Genomic DNA, 24687 nt, shown 5'->3' with positions numbered 1-24687 from the left:
AGCTTGACTGTATGGTACATAAGAAGTACCATCAAGCCAATCCAATTTGTGGGAGGTGCTTCAGGAAGCATGGGATGAAACCTCTTCAGATTACCTCAACAAATTGACAACTAGAATGCCAAAGGTCTGCAAGGCTGTAATTGCTACAAATGGAGGATTCTTTGACGAAAGCGAAGTTTGAAGGACCACAATTATTATTTAAATTAAAAATCATTATTTATAATCTTGTCAACATCTTGACCATATTTCCTATTCATTTTGCAACTCATTTCATGTATGTTTTCATGGAAAACAAGGACATTTCTAAGTGACACCAAACTTTTGAACGGTAGTGTATATACTGTATTCTATACTATCTATTGCATCTTAGCCTATGCACTCTGATATTGCTCATCCATATATTTATATATTCTTATTCCATTCCTTTACTTAGATTTGTGTGTATTAGGTATTTGTTGTAGAATTGTTAGATATTACTTGTTAGATATTGCTGCAGTCGGAACGAAAAGCACAAGTATTTCGCTACACTCACGCAATATCATCTGCTAACCATGTGTATATGACCCATAAATTTGATATGATTTGATTTGCACAGGGGATATCTGGGAACCATTCTTTAGCTGACATATTATAGTTATCATGTGAAGTGTCTTGGGATAAGAGGGTAATTAACCACATACCCCTCATTAATCCTTTGTTAACTTGTCATTTGAAACAGGCTTGAGTAAATGTTTTTAGAGAGACAGTAAACTTAGACTAGAACAAGGACAGTTGAATACTTACCTTACTGAGGTGATGTAAATGGAATAGTCATTCTTGGGTCATTCCATCTGATTTCAAACACTTTTTAACTGCACCCCTTTTGATTTTAATGAAGCTTTCCATAAATATTTGCCCATTGTAGAAGTGGTCATAAAGTTACTTTTGGACCTGAGTGCCAAAACATTCAGGAGATAGAGCTGCCCAAAGTTGACCCATTTTGCATACCCCAACATACCATCAGACATCCATGTCTTAATCACTGGAAAAGATAAACGGTTGAGTTTGATATAATTTAAAAGCTTACAAACAGGGTTGTCAAACTATTTAGTAATTTATTGAAAACATTTTTTTATACAAATGATTAACTTTTTTTCTCCTTTAACGTCAATTACCTAAAAATGCTTGAACGCTGTTTTTTCACCCAACTTTTAATATAAATCCAATGACATGGTGACATTTTTTGTTGATTTCACATTCACATGACAAATCAACCAAATGTAAATCAAAACTATCAGATGTCAGTTGAACAGATATCTGTGCCCAGTGGGAGATGTCTCATGGTATGGTGGGGTATGCAAAATGGATCAACTTTAAGCACCTCGATCTCCTAAATGTTTTGGCAATCAAGTCCAAAAAGTCTCTTTCTGACCTCTACCATGTGTAAATATGTATAGAAAGTTTGCGTCAATTCAAAAAGTAATTGAAATCAAATGGAACGACCCTCCATTCTTTTCTACTCTATTCTTGCTAACACACTGTTCTTTCTAAACAAATCTGCACTCGGCTTGAAAGATACTGATCATAGGAGATTTTATGTGAATGTAATAAGCAGTACCTATTGAATTTACTGATAGCTTCTTTGTTGAGGAAAAATGGACTTACTATGACTGAGATATGTGGTTGTCCTACCTAGCTATCTTAAGATGAATGCACTAACTGTAAGTCTCTCTGGATAAGATTGTCTGCTAAATGACTCAAATGTACCTTATTTCAAAGAACATATCCATTTCATTTAACCACACCCTTTGAGCTATGATGCCAACCAATAAGATCCTTTCTCTTCAGTGTGAAGGGGCGCACCGTTTGGTGTGATGCAGACCCGGTGGAGAACGCAAGACTGAAGTGACCCTGTCTGTACTTTAGAGTTCTGACAAAGAGTTATTACCTGATAAAGTAATGTTAGGAGATGTAAGTTATCCGGTGAGAGCTTTTGTTCTGAACACCCTACAGTGGGACAAAGGAGTGTGTGTCAATTGTTGGGGTGCCCATGTTGCTGGGGATCAGAAATGTTGTGTGCGAGTGAGGCAGGTTGAGGTTGCCAGGTATAGAGCAGCGCAGAAAGTGTCATATGCTGAGGCAGTGAGGAAAGTAGAGGATGGAGAGCTAAGGGTGAAGGAGCCTGAGAGGATCCCTGTGAGTAGTAAGCCAGTACAGAGTGACCCGAATAGTTTGTGCTTTAGTAAGGTTAGCTTCTTGGTGTTTATTGCTATGGTCAATTATTGTACCACAAAGACGGAACGGAAATCCCCGAAGATTGATTTTGTAGTAGCAGCTGCAGGGACGTTTTTGGGTGTCAGAGATTTTAGTGCAGAAGAACTACAGGGAATTTTGAGATAAAGGGTTCCGTCCACCCAGGCCTGTGAACAAAATGTGCGATTCACACTCCGACCTGTGAAGTGCAGCATAAGGCAACAAAGTGCCCAGTCAGAAGGTGTTGTATGCTGAGGCAGTGAAGATGAGTCAAGGGTGAGGGATCCTAAGAGGCTCCCGTTGAGTAGTAAACTTTTGCCAGTACAGAGTGATAGGCCTATGAACAAAACGTACGTTGGCTTTTTAGCGTTCAATTCCATGGTTATCAACTGTACCGCAGGAATGGAATGTAAATTACAGAAAATAGGTGTCGTGGTGGCAGCTGCAGAAAAGTGCTTGGGATTATGAGAATTTACTACAGAAGAGTTACACAGTGTTTTGAATGGTAGTGTTCTGTCCTCCCAGGCTGTCGGCCTGGTGTAGGATCAAATAGGGTCAACATAGTGGAATGGGGGGTGGGTTTTAATGAATGTTGGGTTAGTTGGCAGGGTTTTTCCTTTTACCTTTTCCCATTTATACTCTAGTCCAGTTGATGGCGGTAATACAACGTTAATATTGGATGCCAACCGGAATTAAAAACTGAAGAAGATAGTCTGCCGGAAAACCACACGAAGAAAAAGTCGTAAACGGAAGTGAACAATAATTTCCAAGTTAGCGTTTTATTGTTGTATTTACACGTTTATTAACACCCTAGAACTCAACATATGACTAATTTAACTGCACAGCATCACATACTTACCCAAGTTAGTGTTTAATTTGCGTTGGAAACAGGACTTAAATTATAGGTTTTATATAAGTAACGCTAGCTAGCTGCTAACAATGGCTGACTGTATGGTTTTTCACACTCAAATAGCCTCCATTATGGAGGTGCTAGCAAATGCAGCCGTGGCAGACATCTGTAAACTCGTAGACGACGACTATGCAGTGTTTCGTTTGGAAATAACTCAAAGCCAGAAAGAAAACGGGGCACTGAGGAGGAAACTACAGCTACTGGAACTGAAGGTGGCACGGGAGCGCGCAGAGAGGACAATGATGCGAGAGCGCGTCGTCCCAGGGAGTACTACTACGAGTAGTGTCAAGATCCTGGACCGATACAGAGGAATGGCAAGAGGTACATTTAGCATAAAATGTATAGTTCAGTGCCTGTCGCCACGTTCCCCTCTGCACATGTGTTCAGATGGGTCTTGATAAGGTTTTTCGCTAGTATGCAATAATTCCCCTGATTATTTAGCTACCTTCCGATAGACACAATTTCATATTCTAACCATATTCTTAACTGCATTTCTTATTATTTACTCAATGAAAACAGTATGGTGCATGGAACATAATACATCAATCAATAAATAGTATATCATGAAGTTATGAGAAGTGTTACCTTACATCCTTGCCAATTGTAGACAGTGTCAAAACTGTGAATAGTGTACAATATAGCGTTGAGCATTGACAGTAGGTAAAATAACCACCTCTTTCCCCCAATCACACTCAGGTGAAGGTCATCTCACTGGAGACCACAGGATCTCTGTGAAGCCCGCGGGACACAATACATGGAGAGATGACCAACCAATCATTGTTGATGAGGGGAGTGGAATCTCAACCCAGCACGTTATCTTGATAGAGGTTAGTGTAATAGTGTTGCATTACAAATTACAGTTAATTTGTCAATCAAATGTGGCCCATTTATTTCAGAAAGGCTCCCCTTAGCTATTCACTTGCTTACATCCTCATTTATCTGCCATAGGGGAGCTTGTGAGACTTCCTTACAACATATTTATCAAATTCTACTCATGTACTGGTAATAACCTCCTCGCTTCTTATCAGTCTGCAGATGCAGAGGCTGCTGGGTCTGGGGTCAAGCTGGAGAGGTCTGAAGGAGAGGAGGACCCACGACACAGCAGAGACATCCAGGCTGAAGCGCCCCCTGTAGCCACGGATGATTCCACCACTGCCCCAGCACAGAATAGGACCCGACGTAGCATCACAGAGGTCAGTGGAACGCCGAACACCGTACTCAAGTCAGAGACAGACACTGAGACTTTAACGGGGCTGGGGCAACTGGACTGTCCTCCTGCTCCCCGCTCAGAGAATTTACTGTATGGTAACCCGAGCCCGGTTCTATCCCATCAGGACTCAGGTGATGCGTTACAGACTGGCAATGATCCGTCCTGTTCATACGCTACAGAGACTGAGATGATACCTGGTGACACATCTGTGGACTTAGATACACAGACTAATCCAATGAGAGGTGACTGGAACCGGTACAGTAGTAGTGTATACTCTGAAGGGTGCCTAAATAAGAAACGGGAGGTTATAGTCTTAGATGACATGATTGTGAAAGTGGAGGACGACACTCCTCTGACATGGAATGCAAACGAAACTCACTTAGGAGAAGGACACTCGCAGGGCAACACCAGTGACTTCTTAGACTACAGGGAAAGCTTAGAGACAAATCCAAATGTCGCAACCCACTCCCCTTTACATGCGTTCAGGGATCACGACCCAGTGTCTACATCAATGAGGCCTTCCGATTCACATGGCAGCGTCCTTTTCGATCAGGTATTGAACTCAAACGACAGGGCTAGAGCCCAGGCTCAGGGAGGGCGAGCCACATCAGGCAATAGTAAAGAGAAACGGTTCCTCTGCATGTTCTGTCACAAAGGCTTCAGCTGCCTCCAGAAGGTGGAGAGTCACCAGAGGGTCCACACAGGGGAGAAATCCTTCAGCTGTACCCAGTGTGAGAAGAGGTTCTCCCACCAGCACCACCTGAAGAGGCACCAGAGGGTCCACACAGGGGAGAAACCCTACAGCTGCCCCCAGTGTGAGAAGAGGTTCTCCCGCCAGGACCAGCTGAAGATGCACCTGAAGGTCCACACGGGAGAAAGGCCATTTGTCTGTACACACTGCGGGAAAAGGTTCTCAGAGAGGAGCTACCTTAAGACACACCAGCAGAAAAACCATTCCACTCTATAACAGAAAATAACCATTCCACTCGATAGCTTCTGACATTTAGATCAAACCCTGCATTAAAGACAAAGATTAATTTTCATTGCTGCCATCAGAAAAGATCCACAGATGCATTTGGAATAACAAGAGTAACAGATTTCAGTGTTGAATATTCCTCAGTAGAATATTGCATCCAGACATTGTGTTTGTGTGTGTCTCATATATATTACATATTGTGTTTGTTCTGTGGAGGATATATAATGTTCATAAATGCCTATTTCATTACTTCCATTCAACTACTTAATTTTTTTCCAAAAACACTTTGAGAAAATGAATGCAGTATCAAGTTCATGCAGATTTTTAGTTGTGACGTGTATGTGTGGTTTTCATATGGTGTATTTAAATCATGTTTATGTTTAATAAACATATAATGGGACTTTTCATTAAGACTTTTATTCACCCCCCTTTGATTTCTTCAAATTTTGTAATAAAGTATGATTAAAATGGATTGAATTGTCATTTTATTATTATAATTTTTTGTTTTTACCCCTTTTCGTGGTATCCAATTGGTAGTAGTTAGTCTTGTCTCATCGCTGCAACTCCCATAAGGACTCAGGAGAGACGAAGGTCGAGAGCCGTGTGTCCTCCGAAACACAACCCAATCAAGTGGGCATTCTTGACACAATGCCCACTTAACCCGAAAGCCAGCCGCACCAATATGTCAGAGGAAACACCATACACCTGGCAACCGTGTCAGCGTGCACTGCGCTCGGGCCCGCCACAGGAGTCGCTAGTGCGCGATGGGACAAGGACATCCTTACATGCCGGCCAAACTCTCCCCTAACCCGGACGACGCTGGGCCAATTGTGCGCCGCCCCATGGGTCTCCCAGTTGCGGCCGGCTGCGACAGAGCCTGAACACAAACCCAGAATCTCTAGTAGCACAGCTAGCACTGTGATGCAGTGCCTTAGACCACTGCACCACTCGGGAGGCCGAATTGTAATTTTTAGTCAATGATCTACATGACATACTCTGTCAAATTGGAAGAATAATTCTAACATTTTTGAAAGATTAATGAAAAATAAAAAAACAAATATACCTTGATTAGATAAGTATTTACCCCCCCCCTGAGTCAGTGATTACAGCTGTGAGTCTTCTTGGGTAAGTCTGTAAGAGCTTTGCACACCTGGATTGTGCAATATTTGCCCATTATTCTTTTCTGAGTTCTTCAAGCTCTGTCAAGGAGTAGGGGATCATGGCTAGACCGCCATTTTCAAGTCTTACTGTACATTTCCAAGCAGATTTAATTCAAAACTGTAACTTGGCCACTCAGGAACATTCCCTGTCTTCATGGTAAGCAACTCCAATGTAGATTTGGCCTTGTGTTGTAGATTATTGTCCTGCTGAAAGGTAAATTCCTCTCCTAGTGTCTGGTGACAAGCAGGTTTTCCCCAAAGATTTTTCCTGTGCCTAGCTCCATCCTGTTTCTTTTCATCCTGAAAAGCTCCCCAGTTTTTGCCAATGTCCAGCATACCCATACCATGATGCAGTCACCACCATGCTTGAAAATAAGGAGGCGGTTCCTCAGTGATGTGTTGGATTTGCCCCAAACATAAGGCTTTGCGTTTAAGCAAAAAAAGTACTATTACTGTTGTGCCTTGTTGCATACAGGATGCATGTTTTGGAGAAAATGTATATTTGTATTCTTTTCACTCTGTCATTTAGGTCATTATTGTGGAGTCACTACAATGTTGTTGATCCATCCTCAGTTTTCTCCTATCACAGCCATTGAACTCCGTAGCTGTTTTAAAATCACCAATGGCCTCATGGTGACATCCCGGAGCAGTTTCCTTCCTTTCCAGCAGCTCAGTGCAGAAGGACAACTGCATCTTTGATGTGTTTGAGTGGTTTAATACATCATCCACAGCATAACCCTTACAAAAAAAGATTGCAGTCAGAGTGCAGTATAACTGCAGTATGCTGCAAATACTGCATCCAAAATACATGTTTTTTTCCTGCAGTAATTTTGCAATACAACTGCTGTTAGAGTGCAGTATAACTTAATATAATTAACAGTTATTCTTCAATTACTGTGTCCAAAATACCAGTCAACTGCAGTTATTGCACCTTTACTGTAGTTTCAAAACGGCAAATATTTTTTTGTAAGGAAATTAACTTAAGCATGCTTAATTAAATAGATATTCAATGTCTGATTTGTTATTGTTACCCATCTACCAACCACTGCCCTTCTTTATGAGGCTTTTGAAAAGCTCCCTGGTCTTTTCAGTCGAATCTGTGCTTTACTTAACTGAGGGACCTTGCAGATGTTGTATGTATGGGGGACAGCGGAAGGTGTTGTCATTCAAAAATCATGTCAACCCCGTTATTTCTCCAAGTGAGTCCATGTAACTGAGTATGTGATTTGTTAAACGTCAACTGCCCCTCAGGCCATTTAAAACCAAACATTAATTCTAGTGTCAAAATTGACTACAAAGTGTGAAGTCAGTCTTGTCCAAAACAGAGTTTTGTAAGTGAGTTTGTCACAGCTTACTAGAGGGTTGGTATGGATTATTTACTTTTTCCAATGATGCCCAATTGCCCAGAGACAACACTCCCCCAGCTGTGGTCTGCCCTCAGCCATGTGGACATTTGTTGTTAAGTCTGCATATGGGTGCAGCGCACGCACATTTTGCTACGAGTGAAAATGGGTTTCCATAAAGTTGTTCAACAGCCTTGTTGTTCCTAGCTCCAACAGTGCAGTAGGATCTAACAACACACAAATCTAAAAGTAAAAGAATGGAATTAAGAAAATATATTAATATTAGGACGAGCAATGTCGGAGTGGCATTGACTAAAATACAGTAGAATAGGACACAGTATATTCATATGAGATGAGTAAAGCACTATGTAAACATTATAAAGTGGCCAGTGATTCCATGTCTATGTATATAGGGCAGCAGCCTCTAAGGTGCAGGGTTGAGTAACTGGGTGGTAGCCGGCTAGTGATGGCTATTTAATAGTCTGATGGCCTTGAGATAGATGTTTTTCAGTCTCTTGGTCCCAGTTTTGATACACCTGTACTGACCTCGCCTTCTGGATGATAGCGGGGTGAACAGGCCGTGGCTCGGGTGGTCGATGTCCTTGATGATCTTTTTGGCCTTCCTGTGACATCGGGTGCTGTAGGTGACCTGGAGGGCAGACAGTGTGCCTCCGGTGATGCGTTGGGCAGACCGCACCACGCTCTGGAGAGCCCTGCGGTTGCGGGCGGTGCAGTTGCCATACCAGGCGGTGGTACAGCCCGACAGGATGTTCTCAATTGTGCATCTGTAAAAGTTTGAGGGTCTTAGGGGCCAAGCTGAATTTCTTCAAACTCCTGAGGTTGAATAGGCGCTGTTGCGCCTTCTTCACCACACTGCCTGTGGGGGTGGACCATTTCAGATAGTCAGTGATGTGTACGCCAAGGAACTTGAAGCTTTTCACCTTCTTCGCTGCGGTCCCGTCGATGTGGATAGGGGCGTGCTCCCTCTGCTGTTTCCTGAAGCCCACAATCAGCTCCTTTCTTTGGTGCAGTGTGATGGCATCGTCTGTGGATCTATTGGGGCGGTAAGCAAATTGAAGTGGGTCTAGGGTGTCAGGTAAGGTAGAGGTGATATGATCCTTAACTTGTTATGGATTGGGGGCAGTATTTTCACGGCCGGATAAAAAACATACCCGATTTAATCAGATTATTACTCCTGCCCAGAAACTAGAATATGCATATAATTATTAGCTTTGGATAGAAAACACTCCAAAGTTTCTAAAACTGTTTGAATGGTGTCTGTGAGTATAACAGAACTCATTTGGCAGGCCAAAGCCTGAGAAGATTCCAAACAGGAAGCGCCCTCTCTGACTATTACTTGGCCTTCTTGATCATCTCTATCCAAAACAGGGGATCTCTGCTGTAACGTGACATTTTCTAACGCTCCCATAGGCTCTCAGAAGGCGCCAGAACGTTGAATGATGACTTTGCAGGCCATGGCTGAAAAACAGTAGCGCATTTGGTAAGTGGTCGATCTGAGAACAATGAGACTGGTGCACGAGACGACTCCATGTTTTTATTTTCAGTCTGAACGAAAACAGGGTTTCCCGGTCGGAATATTATCGCTTTTTTACGAGAAAAATCGCATAAAAATTGATTTTAAACAGCGTTTGACATGCTTCGAAGTACGGTAATGGAATATTTTGAAATTTTTTGTCACGAAACGCGCCGGGCGCGTCACCCTTCTTTACCCTTCGGATAGTGTCTTGAACGCACAACAAAACGCCGCTATTTGGATATAACTATGGATTATTTGGAACCAAACCAACATTTGTTATTGAAGTAGAAGTCCTGGGAGTGCATTCTGACGAAGAACAGCAAAGGTAATCCAATTTTTCTTATAGTAAATCTGAGTTTGGTGAGTACCAAACTTGGTGGGTGTCAAAATAGCTAGCCATGATGGCCGGGCTATCTACTCAGAATATTGCAAAATGTACTTTCACCGAAAAGCTATTTTAAAATCGGACACCGCGATTGCATAAAGGAGTTCTGTATCTATAATTCTTAAAATAATTGTTATGTTTTTTGTGAACGTTAATCGTGAGTAATTTAGTAAATTCACCGGAAGTGTTCGGTGGGAATGCTAGTTCTGAACGTCACATGCTAATGTAAAAAGCTGTTTTTTGATATAAATATGAACTTGATTGAACAAAACATGCATGTATTGTATAACATAATGTCCTAGGAGTGTCATCTGATGAAGATCATCAAAGGTTAGTGCTGCATTTAGCTGTGGTTTTGTTTTTTGTGACATTATATGCTAGCTTGAAAAATGGGTGTCTGATTATTTCTGGCTGGGTACTCTGCTGACATAATCTAATGTTTTGCTTTCGCTGTAAGCCTTTTTGAAATCGGACAGTGTGGTTAGATAAAGGAGAGTCTTGTCTTTAAAATGGTGTAAAATAGTCATATGTTTGAAAAATTGAAGTTTTCGGATTTTTGAGGAGTTTGTATTTCGCGCCACGCCTATCATTGGATATTGGAGCAGGTGTTCCACTAGCGGAACATCTAGATGTAAGAGGTTAACTAGCCTCTCAAAGCACTTCATAATGGCAGAAGTGAGTGCTATGGGGCGATAGTCATTTAGTTCATTTACTTTTACTTTCTTGGGTACAGGAACAATGGTGGACATCTCGAAGCAAGTGGGGACCTTCCTAGGTTTTGGCCTTTCTAGGGAGTTTTTCCTAGCCACCGTGCTTCTACACCTGCATTGCTTGCTGTTTGGGGTTTTAGGCTGGGTTTCTGTACAGCACTTTGAGTTATCAGCTGATGTAAGAAGGGCTATATAAATAAATTTGATTTGGATAGCAGACTGGGATAGGGAGAGATTGAATATGTCCGTAAACACTCAAGCCAGCTGGTCTGCACACGCTCTGAGGACGCGGCTAGGGATGCCGTCTGGGCCGGCAGCCTTGCAAAGCTTAACAGGCTTAAATGTCTTACTCACGTCGGCCACTGAGAACAAGAGCCCACAGTCCTTGGGAGCGGGCCGTGTCGGTGGCACCGTGTTAACCTTAAAACGGGCGAAGGTGTTTAGCTTGACCGGGAGTAAGACGGTGTCCGCGACGTGGCCAGTTTTCCCTTTGTAATCTGTGATCGTCTGTAGATCCTGCCACATATGTCTCGTGTCTGAGCCGTTGAATTGCGACTCCACTTTGTCTCTGTACTGACGTTTTGCCCGTTTGATTGCCTTACGGAGGGAATAACTACACAGTTTGTATTGAACTATATTCCCAGGCACCTTGCCATGGTTAAATGCGGTGGTTTGCGCTTTCAGTTTGGCGCAAATGCTGCAATATATCCACGGTTTCCGGTTTAGGTAGGTTTTAATAGTTACCGTGGGAACAACATCCCCAATTGATTCCTGATGAACTCAGTCACTGTGTCTGTGTATATGTCATTGTTAATCTCAGAGGCTAGTCGGAACATATCCCAGTCCGCGTGATCAAAACAATCTTGAATCATGGATTCCGATTGGTCAGACCAGCATTGAATAGAACTTAGCACAGATCATTCCTGTTTAAGTTTCTGCCTATAGGAAGGGAGGAGCAAAATGGAGTCGTGATCTGATTTTCCGAAGGAGGGCAGGGGAGGACTTTGTAGGCATCTCGAAAAGGCGAGTAGCAGTGGTCTAGTGTTTTTCCTAAGTTCTATCAATGTGTTGATAGAACTTCGGTAGTGTTTTCCTCAAATGTGCTTCGCTAAAATCCCCAGCTACAATAAATGCGGCCTCAGGATATGTGGTTTCCAGTTTGCATAAAGTCCAGTGTAGTTCCTTGAGGGCTGTCGTGGTATCGGCTTGAGGGTGAATATACACAGCTGTGACTATAACCGAAGATAATTCTCTTGGGAGGTAATACGGTCTGCATTTGATTGTGGGGTATTCTAGGTCAGGTGAACAAAAGGACTTGAGTTACTATATGTTATCACAATCAAAAATCATACACCACTGCCTGCCTTCTTCCCGGAGAGTTCTTTATTCCTGTCTGTGCAATGAACTGAGAACCAAGCTGGCTGTATGGACGGGGACAGTATATCCCAAGAACGTCATGATTCCGTGAAACAGAGTATGTTACAGTCCCTGATGTCTCTCTGGAAGGAGATCCTCGCCCTGAGCTCGTCTACTTTATTGTCCAGAGACTCGGAAGTGGTGGATGGTGTGCACTAGAAGACCACTCCGAATACCTCTTCTCCGCCGGCATGTCTTGGAGCAGCCTCTGGGATAAGTTCAACTGCCCTGAGGGGTACGAACAAAGGATCCTATTCAGGAAAGTTGTATTCCTGGTCGTAATGCTGGTGATTTACGGCCACTCTGATATCCAAAAGTTATTTCCGGCTGTATGTAATAACACAAAAAACATTCTGGGCTAATAATGTAAAAAATAACAAACAAAAAAAATGTTGCTTAGGAGCTAAAAGCAGAGCTGCCATGTCTGTCGGCGCCGTCTGGATTTACATCCAACTAGCTTCTGCTTGGACTGTCAACCGTCAAACCTGAGACTGCTGTGTTGTTGGTAAGTACAGTGAGGGAAAAAGTATTTGATCCCCTGCTGATTTTGTACGTTTGCCCACTGACAAAGAAATGATCAGTCTATAATTTTAATGGTAGGTTTATTTGAACAGTGAGACAGAATAACAACAAAAAAATCCATAAAAACGCATGTCAAAAATGTTTTAAATTGATTTGCAAAACATGACTTAGTACTTGGTGGCAAAACCCTTGTTGGCAATCACAGAGGTCAGACGTTTCTTGTAGTTGGTCACCAGGTTTGCACACATCTCAGGAGGGATTTTGTCCCACTCCTCTTTGCAGATCTTCTCCAAGTCATTAAGGTTTTGAGGCTGACGTTTGGCAACTCGAACCTTCAGCTCCCTCCACAGATTGTCTGTGGGATTAAGGTCTGGAGACTGGCTAGGCCACTCCAGGACCTTAATGTGCTTCTTCTTGAGCCACTCCTTTGTTGCCTTGGCCGTGTGTTTTGGGTCATTGTCATGCTGGAATACCCATCCACGACCCATTTTCAATGCCCTGGCTGAGGGAAGGATGTTCTCACCCAAGATTTGACGGTACTTGGCCCCGTCCATCGTCCCTTTGATACGGTGAAGTTGTCCTGTCCCCTTAGCAGAAAAACACCCCCAAAGCATAATGTTTCCACATCCATGTGTGATGGTGGGGATGGTGTTCTTGGGGTCATATTCAGCATTCCTCCTCCTCCAAACACGTTGAGTTGATGCCAAAGAGCTCCATTTTGGTCTCATCTGACCACAACACTTTCACCCAGTTGTCCTCTGAATCATTCAGATGTTCATTGGCAAACTTCAGACGGGCATGTATATGTGCTTTCTTGAGCAGGGGGACATTGCGGGCGCTGCAGGATTTCAGTCCTTCACGGCGTAGTGTATTACCAATTGTTTTCTTGGTGACTATGGTCCCAGCTGCCTTGAGATCATTGACAAGATCCTCCCGTGTAGTTCTGGTCTGATTCCTCACCGTTCTCATGATCATTGCAACTCCACGAGGTGAGATCTTGCATGGAGCCCCAGGCCGAGGGAGATTGACAGTTCTTTTGTGTTTCTTCCATTTGCGAAAAATCGCACCAACTGTTGTCACCTTTTCACCAAGCTGCTTGGCGATGGTCTTGTAGCCCATTCCAGCCTTGTGTAGGTCTACAATCTTGTCCCTGACATCCTTGGAGAGCTCTTTGGTCTTGGCCATGGTGGAGCGTTTGGAATCTGATTGATTGATTGCTTCTGTGGACAGGTGTCTTTTATACAGGTAACAAGCTGAGATTAGGAGCACTCCCTTTAAGAGTGTGCTCCTAATCTCAGCTCGTTACCTGTATAAAAGACACCTGGGAGCCAGAAATCTTTCTGATTGAGAGGGGGGTCAAATACTTATTGCCCTCATTAAAATGCAAATCAATTTATAACATCTGGATTTTTTTGTTGTTATTCTGTCTCTCACTGTTCAAATAAACCTACCATTAAAATTATAGACCGATCATTTCTTTATCAGTGGGCAAACGTACAAAATCAGCAGGGGATCAAATACTTTTTTCCCTCACTGTAGCTATGTTTTCTTTATAGCTAGCTACATGTCATCATTTGTTAGGCTTTGCCTGCATGATACTTGGACACCATCAAGGAAGGTAAGACAACTGACATGCTTGGCAAGGTAGGCCCAGCACCACCAGACAAAATGTTGATAGGTACAGTATCTGTATCGGCTGTCAATGACAAATGATGAAAGACAAGTATAATATTTGCAAATTGTTATATTAGCACAACACTGCTTATACGGTATTAAGGATGGTTTATTAGTGAGGCTTGCGAAGCAAGAGTCCCCACTTTAAATCTTTGACATACACTATATATACAAAAGTATGTTGACACCCCTTCAAATGAATGGATTCGGCTATTTCAGCCAAACCCGTTGCTGACAGGTGTATACAATCGAGCACACAGCCATGCAATATCCATAGACAAACATTGGCAGTAGAATGGCCTTACCGAAGAGCCCAGTGACCTTCAACGTGACACAGACATAGGATGCCACCTTTCCAACAAGTCAGTTTGTCAAATTTCTACCCTGCTAGAGCTGCCCCAGGCAACTGTAGTTGCTGTTATTGTCAAGTGGAAACTTCTAGGTGCAACCATGGCTCTGCTGCGAAGTGATAGGCCACACAAGATCACATAACGGGAGCGCCGAGTTCTGAAGCGCAAAGCAGGTAAAAATCGTCTGTCCTCGGTTGCAAAACTCACTACCAAGTTCCAAACTTCCTCTGGAAGAAACATCAGCACAAGAACTGTTAATCAAGAGCTTCATGAAATGGGTTACCATGGCCGAGGAGCCGCACACCAGGCTAACATCACCATACGCAATGCCAGTGTTGGCTTGAGTGGTGAAAAGCTCGCTGCCATTAGACTCTGGAGCATTGGAAACGCGTTCTCTGGAGTGACGAATCACAATTCACCATCTGACAGTCCGACAGACGAATCTGGGTTTGGCGGATGCCAGGAGAATGCTACCTGCCCCAATGCATAGTGCTAACTGTAACATTTGGTGGAGGAGGGAATAATGGTCTGGGGATGATTTTAATGGTTTGGGCTAGGCCCCTTAGTTCCAGTGAAGGGAAATCTTAACGCTACAGCATACAATGACACTCTAGACGATTCTGTGCTTCCAACTTTGTGGAAACAGTTTGGGGAAGGCTCTTTCCTGTTTCAGCATGATAATGCCCCCATGCACAAAGCGAGGTCGATACAGAAATGTTTGTCGAGATCTGTGTGGAAGAACTTGACTAGCCTACAGAGCCCTGACCTCAACCCCAACAAACACCTTAGGGATGAATTGGAGGCCTAATTGCCCAACATCAGTGCCTGACTTCACTAATGCACTTGTGGTTGAATGGAAGCAATTCCCTGCAGCATTGTTTCAACATCTAGTGGAAAGCCTTCCCAGAAAAGTGGAGGGTGTTATAGCTGCAACGGGGACCAACTCCATATTAATGCCCAAGGTTTTGGAATGAGATGTTCCACGAGCAGGTGTCCAAATACTTTTGGTCAAGTTGTGTATTGAAATGTGTAATTCGCACTCTGACCTGAGAAAGGCAGCAATACAGAATTTAGTCTGCTGGAAACGCAAATGAAGAAGAGCGTAAACGGAAGTAAACAATGACCAAGAAGCACTTCCACGTCAGCGTTTTTATTGTTATTTAGACGTTTATTAACACGAGGGAACTCAAAATATGACTAATTTAACTGCACAGCATCACATACTTACCCAATGTTGTATTTAATTCGCGTTTAGATACAGGACTTGGTTGATAGACGTTATATAGGTAACGTTAGCTAAAAGTAACAATGGCTAACTGTATGGTGTTTCACACTCAAATAGCCTCCATCATAGAGGTGCTAGCGAATTCAGCCGTGGCAGATATCTGTAAACTCGTAGACGACGACTATGCAGTGTTTCGTTTGGAAATAACTCAAAGCCAGAAAGAAAACAGGGCATTGCGGAGGAAACTACAGCTAATGGAACTGAAGGTGGCACGGGAGCGCGCAGAGAGGACAATCCGAGAGCGCGCCCTCGCCAGTCGTCCAAGTAGTGTCAAGATCCTCGACCGATACAGAGGAATGGCAAGAGGTACATTTTGAGGAAGGCCGATGCTTCGGGTCCTGTCGCCCCGTTCTCCTTTGCGCGCGTGTTCAGATGTGTTTTCCAGAATTTGGTGTTGGACAGTTTTTGGATAGTATGCAATACTTCCCCATATTACTTACCTATCTTGCACAACTTTTTAATTTGAGCTTTGTTTGTTTTACTAGGCAGACCAATTAAGCACAAATTATTATTGAACAAAGACAAGATCGTATTCTAAGTAGATTATTGATTTACTTTATGTCCTATTATCATACTCAAAAATAATGTGATGCATGGAACATAATTAATCAATAAATAGTATATCAAGAAGTTATGAGAAGTGTTACTTTACATCCTTGCCAATTGTAGACAGTGTCAATAATGTACAATATACAATTGAGCATTGACAGTACATAATTTAACCACCCTTTTTCCCCAATCACTCTGTCAGGTGAAGGACATCTCACTGGAGGCCACAGGAGCTTTGTGAAGCCAGCAGGACACAATACATGGAGAGATGACCAACCCTCAGCTGTTGATGAGGGGAGTGGAACCTCAACCCAGCATGTTATTGTGATAGAGGTTAGTGTCATAGTATTACATCAAAATTACAGTACATCAAATGTGGCCCGTTTATTTCAGAAAGGCTCCGCATAGCTATTAATTTGCGTACATGTACATCCTAATTTATCTGCCATAGGGGAGCTTGATAAACCTCCTCTCGTCTATTAGCGTCTCATCAGCAACACTAAAAAGTACTTCAACATTTTTCTAAATAAAAGTCCCCCGCGTAAAGTGTCAACCTGTGTTTATTCATGATATGAAAAATAATTGTCTTAACATTAACAATGATTCATATTTATGCATATTTAAGTCATATTAAATGTGGATTTAAAACAGAATCTATATATGGTGGTATTTCATGGGGGACTGAGGTCTATATACCTACTTCATATACCTATATACCTACTCTATTGGTCCCAATGCAATACACTGTAGGCCTATAAATTATATATTGGCTTATAGAGAAAGAAACTATTCTATGTGCAGAGGTAAAAGTCAGGTTGGGAGTACTCAGTATGGTCTGTAGAAACCACCTTCCAATGCCCCAAGTCCTTCTGCTCACCTGATCTAGAATTCCTTACAATCAAGTGCCGGCCATTTTACCTACCAAGAGAATTCTCGTCAGTTATAGTCACAGCTGTGTACATTCACCCTCAAGCAGACGAGACGGCCATCCAGGAACTTCACTGGACTATATGCAAACTGGAAACCATACATTCTGAGGCTGCATTTAATGTAGCTGGGGATTTTATCAAAGCAAATTTGAGAACAAGTCTACCTAAATTCTTCCAGCATATTGATTGTGCTACACGCATGCTCAATACCCTCGACCACTGCTATTCTAGCTTCCGTGATGCATACAAAGCCCTCCCCCGCCGTCCCTTTGACAAATCTGACCACGACACCATCTTGCTTCTTCCGTCTTATAGGCAGAAACTCAAACAGGATGTACCAGTGACGAGAACCATTCAACGCTGGTCCGACCAATCGGAAGCAACGCTTCAAAATTGTTTTGACTTAACCTGTTGGGGGTAGGGGGCAGTATTGACACGGCCGGATAAAAAACGTACCCGATTTAATCTGGTTACTACTCCTGCCCAGTAACTAGAATATGCATATAATTATTGGCTTTGGATAGAAAACACCCTAAAGTTTCTAAAACTGTTTGAATGGTGTCTGTGAGTATAAATGAACTCATATGGCAGGCAAAAACCTGAGAGGATTCTATATGGGAAGTGGCCTGTCTGACAAGTTGTTGTTCATCTTGGCTCTTTGTATTGAAGACTGAGGATCTTTGCTGTAACGTGACACTTCCTACGGCTCCCATAGGCTCTCAGAGCCCGGGAAAAAGCTGAATGATATCGAGGCAGCCTCTGGCTGAAACACATTATCGCTTTTGGCAAGTGGCCGATCAGAGGACAATGGGCTTAGGCGCGTGCCCGAGTCGACCCCATGCTTTATTTTCTTTCGTCTGTTTACCTAAATGCAGATTCCCGGTCGGAATATTATCGCTTTTTTACGAGAAAAATGGCATAAAAATGGATTTTAAACAGCGGTTGACATGCTTCGAAGTACGGTAATGGAATATTTAGAATTTTTTTGTCACGAAATGCGCCATGCTCGTCACCCTTCTTTACCCTTTCGGATAGTGTCTTGAACGCACAAACAAAACGCCGCTATTTGGATATAACAATGGATTATTTGGGACCAAACCAACATTTGTTATTGAAGTAGAAGTCCTGGCAGTGCATTCTGACGAAGAACACCAAAGGTAATAACATTTTTCTTATAGTAAATCTGACTTTGGTGAGTGCTAAACTTGCTGGGTGTCTAAATAGCTAGCCCTGTGATGCCGGGCTATCTACTGAGAATATTGCAAAATGTGCTTTCACCGAAAAGCTATTTTAAAATCGGACATATCGAGTGCATAGAGGAGTTCTGTATCTATAATTCTTAAAATAATTGTTATGCTTTTTGTGAACGTTTATAGTGAGTAATTTAGTAAATTCACCGGAAGTTTGCGGGGGGTATGCTAGTTCTGAACGTCACATGCTAATGTAAAAAGCTGGTTTTTGATATAAATATGAACTTGATTGAACAAAACATGCATGTATTGTATAACATAATGTCCTAGGTGTGTCATCTGATGAAGATCATCAAAGGTTAGTGCTGCATTTAGCTGTCTTCTGGGTTTTTGTGACATTATATGCTAGTTTGAAAAATAGGTGTCTGATTATTTCTGGCTGGGTACTCTGCTGACATAATCTAATGTTTTGCTTTCGTTGTAAAGCCTTTTTGAAATCGGACAGTGTGGTTAGATTAACGAGAGTCTTGTCTTTAAAATGGTGTAAAATAGTCATATGTTTGAGAAATTGAAGTAATAGCATTTCTAAGGTATTTGAAAAACGCGCCACAGGATTCCACCGGCTGTTACGTAGGTGGGACGAATTCGTCCCGCCGGCCCTAGAGAAGTTAAATATGTTCCGTTCAGCCTCCGAGAACATCATCGACCTATACGCTGACTCGGTGAGTGTGTTTATAAAGAAGTGCATTGGCGATGTGGTACCCACTGTGACTATTAAAACCTACCCTAAACAGTGGATTGATGGTGGCATTGCACAAAACTGAAAGCACAATCCACCGCATTTAACCATGGACTGGGAATATGTCTGAATATAAACAGTCTAGCTATTCCCTGCCCAAGGCTATCAAACAAGCGAAATGGCAGTACAAGGACAAGGTGGAGTCGCAATTCTACTGCTTAGACACAAGACATATGTGGCAGGGGCTACAGAAAATAACAGACTACAAAAAGAAATCCAACCACGTCATGGACACCGACGTCACGCTTCCAGACAAACTGGAAGTGTGACGTTGGTGTCCGTGACGTGTATTATCCGCTTTGAGGATAATACAGTGCCACCGTCTCGGCCTGCTAACAAGGACTGCCCCCCCGACACGAGTAAAACATTTAAATGTGTTTACCCTCGAAAGGCTGCTGGCCCAGATGGCATACTTAGCCGCGTCCTCTTGGCATGTACAGACCAGCTGGCTGGTGTGTTTACGGACATATTCAATCGCTCACTATCCCAGTCTGTTGTCCTCACATGCTTCAAGATGGCTAACATTGTTCCAGTACCCAAGAAAGCAAAGATAACTGAACTAAATGACGACCGCCTCGTAGCACTCACTTCTGTCATCATGAAGTGCTTTGAGAGACTAGTCAAGGATCATATCACCTCCACCTTACCGGCCACCCTAGACCCACTTCAGTTAGCATACCTCCCCAACAGGTCCACAGACGACGCAATCGCCATCACACTGCCCTATCCCACCATCTGGACAAAAGGGATACCTACAGTGAGGGGAAAAAAGTATTTGATCCCCTGCTGATTTTGTACGTTTGCCCACTGACAAAGAAATGATCAGTCTATAATTTTAATGGTAGGTTTATTTGAACAGTGAGAGACAGAATAACAACAAAAAAATCCAGAAAAACGAATGTCAAAAATGTTATAAATTGATTTGCATTTTAATGAGGGCAATAAGTATTTGACCCCCTCTCAATCAGAAAGATTTCTGGCTCCCAGGTGTCTTTTATACAGGTAACGAGCTGAGATTAGGAGCACACTCTTAACTTCTATGGGCTACGTGGGACGCTAGCGTCCCACCTGCGGGACACAGCCAGTGAAATATCAGGGCGGCACATTCAAAACAACAAAATGCCATAATTCAACTTTCTCAAACATACAACTATTTTACACCATTTTAAAGATACACTTCTCCTTGATGTAACCACATTGTCCGATTTCAAAAAGGCTTTACAGCGAAAGCAAAACATTAGATTATGTTAGGAGAGTACATAGACAAAAAGAATCACACAGACATTTTCCAAGCAAGGACATGCATCATAAAAACCCAAAACACAGCTAAATGAAGCACTAACCTTTGACGATCTTCATCAGATGACACTCCTAGGACATTATGTTACACAATACATGTATGTTTTGTTCGATAAAGTTCATATTTATATCCAAAAACAGCATTTTACATTGGCGCGTGATGTTCAGAAAATGTATTCCCACCAAAACTTCCGGTGAATGTGCACATCAATTTACAAAAAGACTCATCATAAACGTTGACAAAATATATAACAATTATTTAAAGAATTATAGACTACTCCTGGATGCAACCGCTGTGTCAGATTTGAAAATAGCTTTACGGAGAAAGCACATTTTTCAATATCACAGCAAGCTATACAGACACCTGCCAAGTTCGGGGTCACCTAAACTCAGAATTAGTATTATAAATATTCTCTTACCTTTGCTGATCTTCATCAGAATGCACTCCCAGGACTGCTACTTCCACAAGAAATTTTGTTTTTGTTCGAAATAATCCATATTTATGTCCAAATTACCTCCGTTTCGGTTGTGCGTTCAGAGCACTATCCAAAGGCATAACGCGCGAGCGCGGTACCAGAGATGAAAAGTCAAAATGATCCATTACCGTACTTAGAAGCATGTCAAACGCTGTTTAAAATCAATCTTTATGGTATTTTTAATGTAAAATTGCGATAATATTACAACCGGACAATAGCATATTCATTCAAGAAGAAAAAGAAGGAACGGCGCGCTCGCGGGACCGCGCATATCCAATCCCTTTGTCCATTGGCAGGCCACTCAGTGACTGAGCTACTATACTCTGCCCAGTGACAGGAGAATGCTGAAAGAACTTTCTGAAGGCTGTTGACAGCCAATGGAAGCCTTAGGAAGTGCAACGTGACCCCACAGAAACTGTAGTTTCGATAGAGAATCAAAAGAACTACAATTCTCAGACTTTCCACTTCCTGGTTGGATTTTTCTCAGGTTTTTGCCTGCCATATGAGTTCTGTTATACTCACAGACACCATTCAAACAGTTTTAGAAACTTCAGAGTGTTTTCTATCCAGATCTACTAATAATATGCATATTCTAGTTTGTGGGTTAGAGTAGTAACCAGTTTAATTTGGGTACGTTTTTCATCCGGCCGTGAAAATACTGCCCCCTACACCTCAACAGGTTAAAGGGAGTGCTCCTAATCTCAGCTTGTTACCTGTATAAAAGACACCTGTCCACAGAAGCAATCAATCAATCAGATTCCAAACTCTCCACCATGGCCAAGATCAAAGAGCTCTCCAAGGATGTCAAGGACAAGATTGTGGACCTACACAAGGCTGGAATGAGCTACAAGACCATCGCCAAGCAGCTTGGTGAGAAGGTGACAACAGTTGGTGCGATCATTCACAAATGGACAAGGGTTTTGCCACCAAGTACTAAGGCATGTTTTGCAGAGGGGTCAAATACTTATTTCCCTCATTAAAATGCAAATCATTTTTGACATGCGTTTTTCAGGATTTTTTGTTGTTGTTATTCTGTCTCTCACTGTTCAAATAAACCTACCATTAAAATTATAGACTGATCATTTCTTTGTCAGTGGGCAAACGTACAAAATCAGCAGGGGATCAAATACTTTTTTCCCTCACTGTATGTAAGAATGCTGTTCATTGACTACAGCTTAGCATTCAACACCATAGTACCCTCCAAGCTCATCATCAAGCTGGAGGCCCTGTGTCTCAACCCGCCCTGTGCAATTGGGTCCTTGACTTTCTGACGGGCCACCCCGAGGTGGTGAAGGTAGGAAACAACATCTCCACTTCGTTGACCCTCAACCCTGGGGCCCCACAAGGTTACGTGCTCAAACCCCTCCTGTACTCCCTGTTCACTCACGACTGCGTGGCCATGCACGCCTCCAACTCAATCATCAAGTTTGCAGACGACACAATAGTAGTGGGCTTGATTGCCAACAAAGAAGAGACAGCGTACACGGAGGAGGTGAGGGCACTCGGTGTGTGGTGTCAGGAAAATAACCTCTTACTCAAGGTCAACAAAACACAGGAGATGACCATGGACTTCAGGAAACAGCAGAGGGAGCACCCCCTATCCACATCGAAGGGACAGCAGTGGAAAGGTGGAACGTTTTAAGTTCCTCGGCATACACATCACAGACAAACTGAAATGGTCCACTCACACAGACAGTGTGGTGAAGAAGGCGCAATAGCGCCTATTCAACCTCAGGAGGCTGAAGAAATTTGGCTTGTCACCCAAAACCCTGACAAACTTTTACAGATGCACAATCGAGAGCATCCTGTCGGGCTGTATCACAGCCTGGTACGGCAATTGCACCGCCCTCAACCGCAAGGCTCTCCAGAGGGTGGTGCGGACTGCACAACGCATCACCAGGGGCGAACTACCTGCCCTCCATGACACCTACAGCACCCGATGTCACAGGAAGGCCAAAAAGGACAACAACTACCCGAGCCACTGCCTGTTCACACTGCTACCATCCAGAAGGCGAAGTCAGTACTGGTGCATCAAAGCTGACATCCACAAAAAATACCACGGCTAAGGGCTGTCCTAGCATTCCGCGTTGCATCTTGCCTAAGAACAGCCATTAGCCGTGGTATATTGGCCATATACCACCCCCTCCATTTGTTTGTTTAATGAACACAAAATGGGACGTTTTATTCAGACTTTCATTGAGACTCTATTTAGTATGCGTCACATCTGATCTCACCCTATTCTGCATAAACACGACAGCGCTTTATAACCAAAATACACTTAAATATAAATATACACACACACTAACAAACACCTACTGTACACGTCAAAATGTACACCACAACATCTTATGTCCACCATGATGGATTTAACAACAATGAAGTCAGTATTGGACTCAAACAGTGGGGATGGGTAAACACTCCATGTTGAAAGTGTGTTTATTATGTGTGTGTACGTACTTGAGGGAGTATGTCTGTGTAATCTGCATCACCTGTCTCTTCCAGGAGGAGGAGGGTCCAGAGGTTCTGCTGGTGAAGGAGGAGGGGTGTGAGGAGGGTCTGGGGAACCCTGATGGGACCATGGTCATGGAGGACAACCAGACTACACCTCCTCCTGAACCCACAGAGGAACCAGCTGAGCAGCACAGGACCACACACAGTCTCACTGAGGTGAGCCCACTGTGAACTACTGTCTGTATGGTATTAGGTCAGGGCCTGTATCCACAAAGATCAGAGTGATGATCTAGGATCAGTTTTGCCTTTTAGATCTTAATGAATAAAACTATATAGACAAGTGGGGACCTTATCCTAGATCAGCACTCTTACTCTTAGATGCTTTGTGGTGTTAGGTTCTTATTTTCAGAGTAAATAAGAGAAGACACTAGAGAAGCTTAACCAAGTTTAAGGGTCGAAACAGCTTTCACACAAGCACTGATATTTAACACTTTCTCCTAGGCTGAGTCTCCTCCTACCCATCTGTACAAACATTGTTCTTTACTGCTAGGCAGGACACTAGTGATATGGGCCATGAACTGCTATTTCTCCCTTAAGGTGACCTGACCTGACCTCAACCCCCTCCATCACTAATCCATGGCTCTCTCCCCTTATCAATGCCTGCCACATGTAATCGCTTCCCTGCACTCAACACATTCCAAGCTTAATTGCACACACTATATACCTTCCTCCTATAACCCTTAACTTCTGGTGTAGACCCTCTAAACCTCAGCACTTCATCAGTGAGATGAATAAGTATATATCACATTATCAAACCCTAACTGTGGATACGGGCCCAGGTCTTGATTCATTTTGTGGGACCATGCCTTTTGAATTATCAAACCATTAATGAGTGTAAAGTAATCAAATCAACTAACAAGTTTGCTTAGTACTCATAGCAATCCCTCATTCTTGATCCAACATCCTCTCACTCTGTATCTCTTACAGTCAGTAGACATGGAGAATGGGAAGCTTGATCTGCTGCTGGTCAAAGAGGAGACGATAGAGGATGGACCAGAGAGCGTTGATCAGCTGAATGAACTAAAGATGGGGGAGCAAGGTAAGGGAGAAATACATATACAGAACATAATAGATATACTTCAATGGGAATAGTGGTGCACTTACATAACAATACAACTTATGTTTACATAAAAAAACAATGTATGAACTTGACCAGGTAATTGACCAAAAAAAACGTTTGTATAAATTTTCTCTACCGTGTTTATTTTCGAACCTCTTTCTGCA

At 42.8% G+C, this 24687-nt stretch overlaps 1 protein-coding gene across 1 annotated transcript in view; it reads left to right on the top strand.

Moving 5' to 3' along the window:
* The first annotated feature begins 2936 nt into the window (after positions 1-2936).
* LOC106602616 (uncharacterized) overlaps positions 2937-24687 on the top strand; it is a 38349-nt gene continuing 16598 nt past the window's right edge. The window contains exons 1-5 of the mRNA XM_014195368.2: positions 2937-3463; positions 3839-3969; positions 4171-4335; positions 23455-23619; positions 24391-24502. Of these exons, the coding sequence (XP_014050843.2) occupies positions 3172-3463; positions 3839-3969; positions 4171-4335; positions 23455-23619; positions 24391-24502 (865 nt within the window). The 5' untranslated portion in view covers positions 2937-3171. The remainder of the gene's footprint in view (positions 3464-3838; positions 3970-4170; positions 4336-23454; positions 23620-24390; positions 24503-24687) is intronic.

Source organism: Salmo salar, chromosome ssa04 (assembly GCF_905237065.1).
Source record: "Salmo salar chromosome ssa04, Ssal_v3.1, whole genome shotgun sequence".
NCBI lineage: Eukaryota > Metazoa > Chordata > Actinopteri > Salmoniformes > Salmonidae > Salmo > Salmo salar.
Note: the sequence above shows the minus strand (reverse complement) of the source record. Positions and strands in the feature narration are given on the sequence as shown.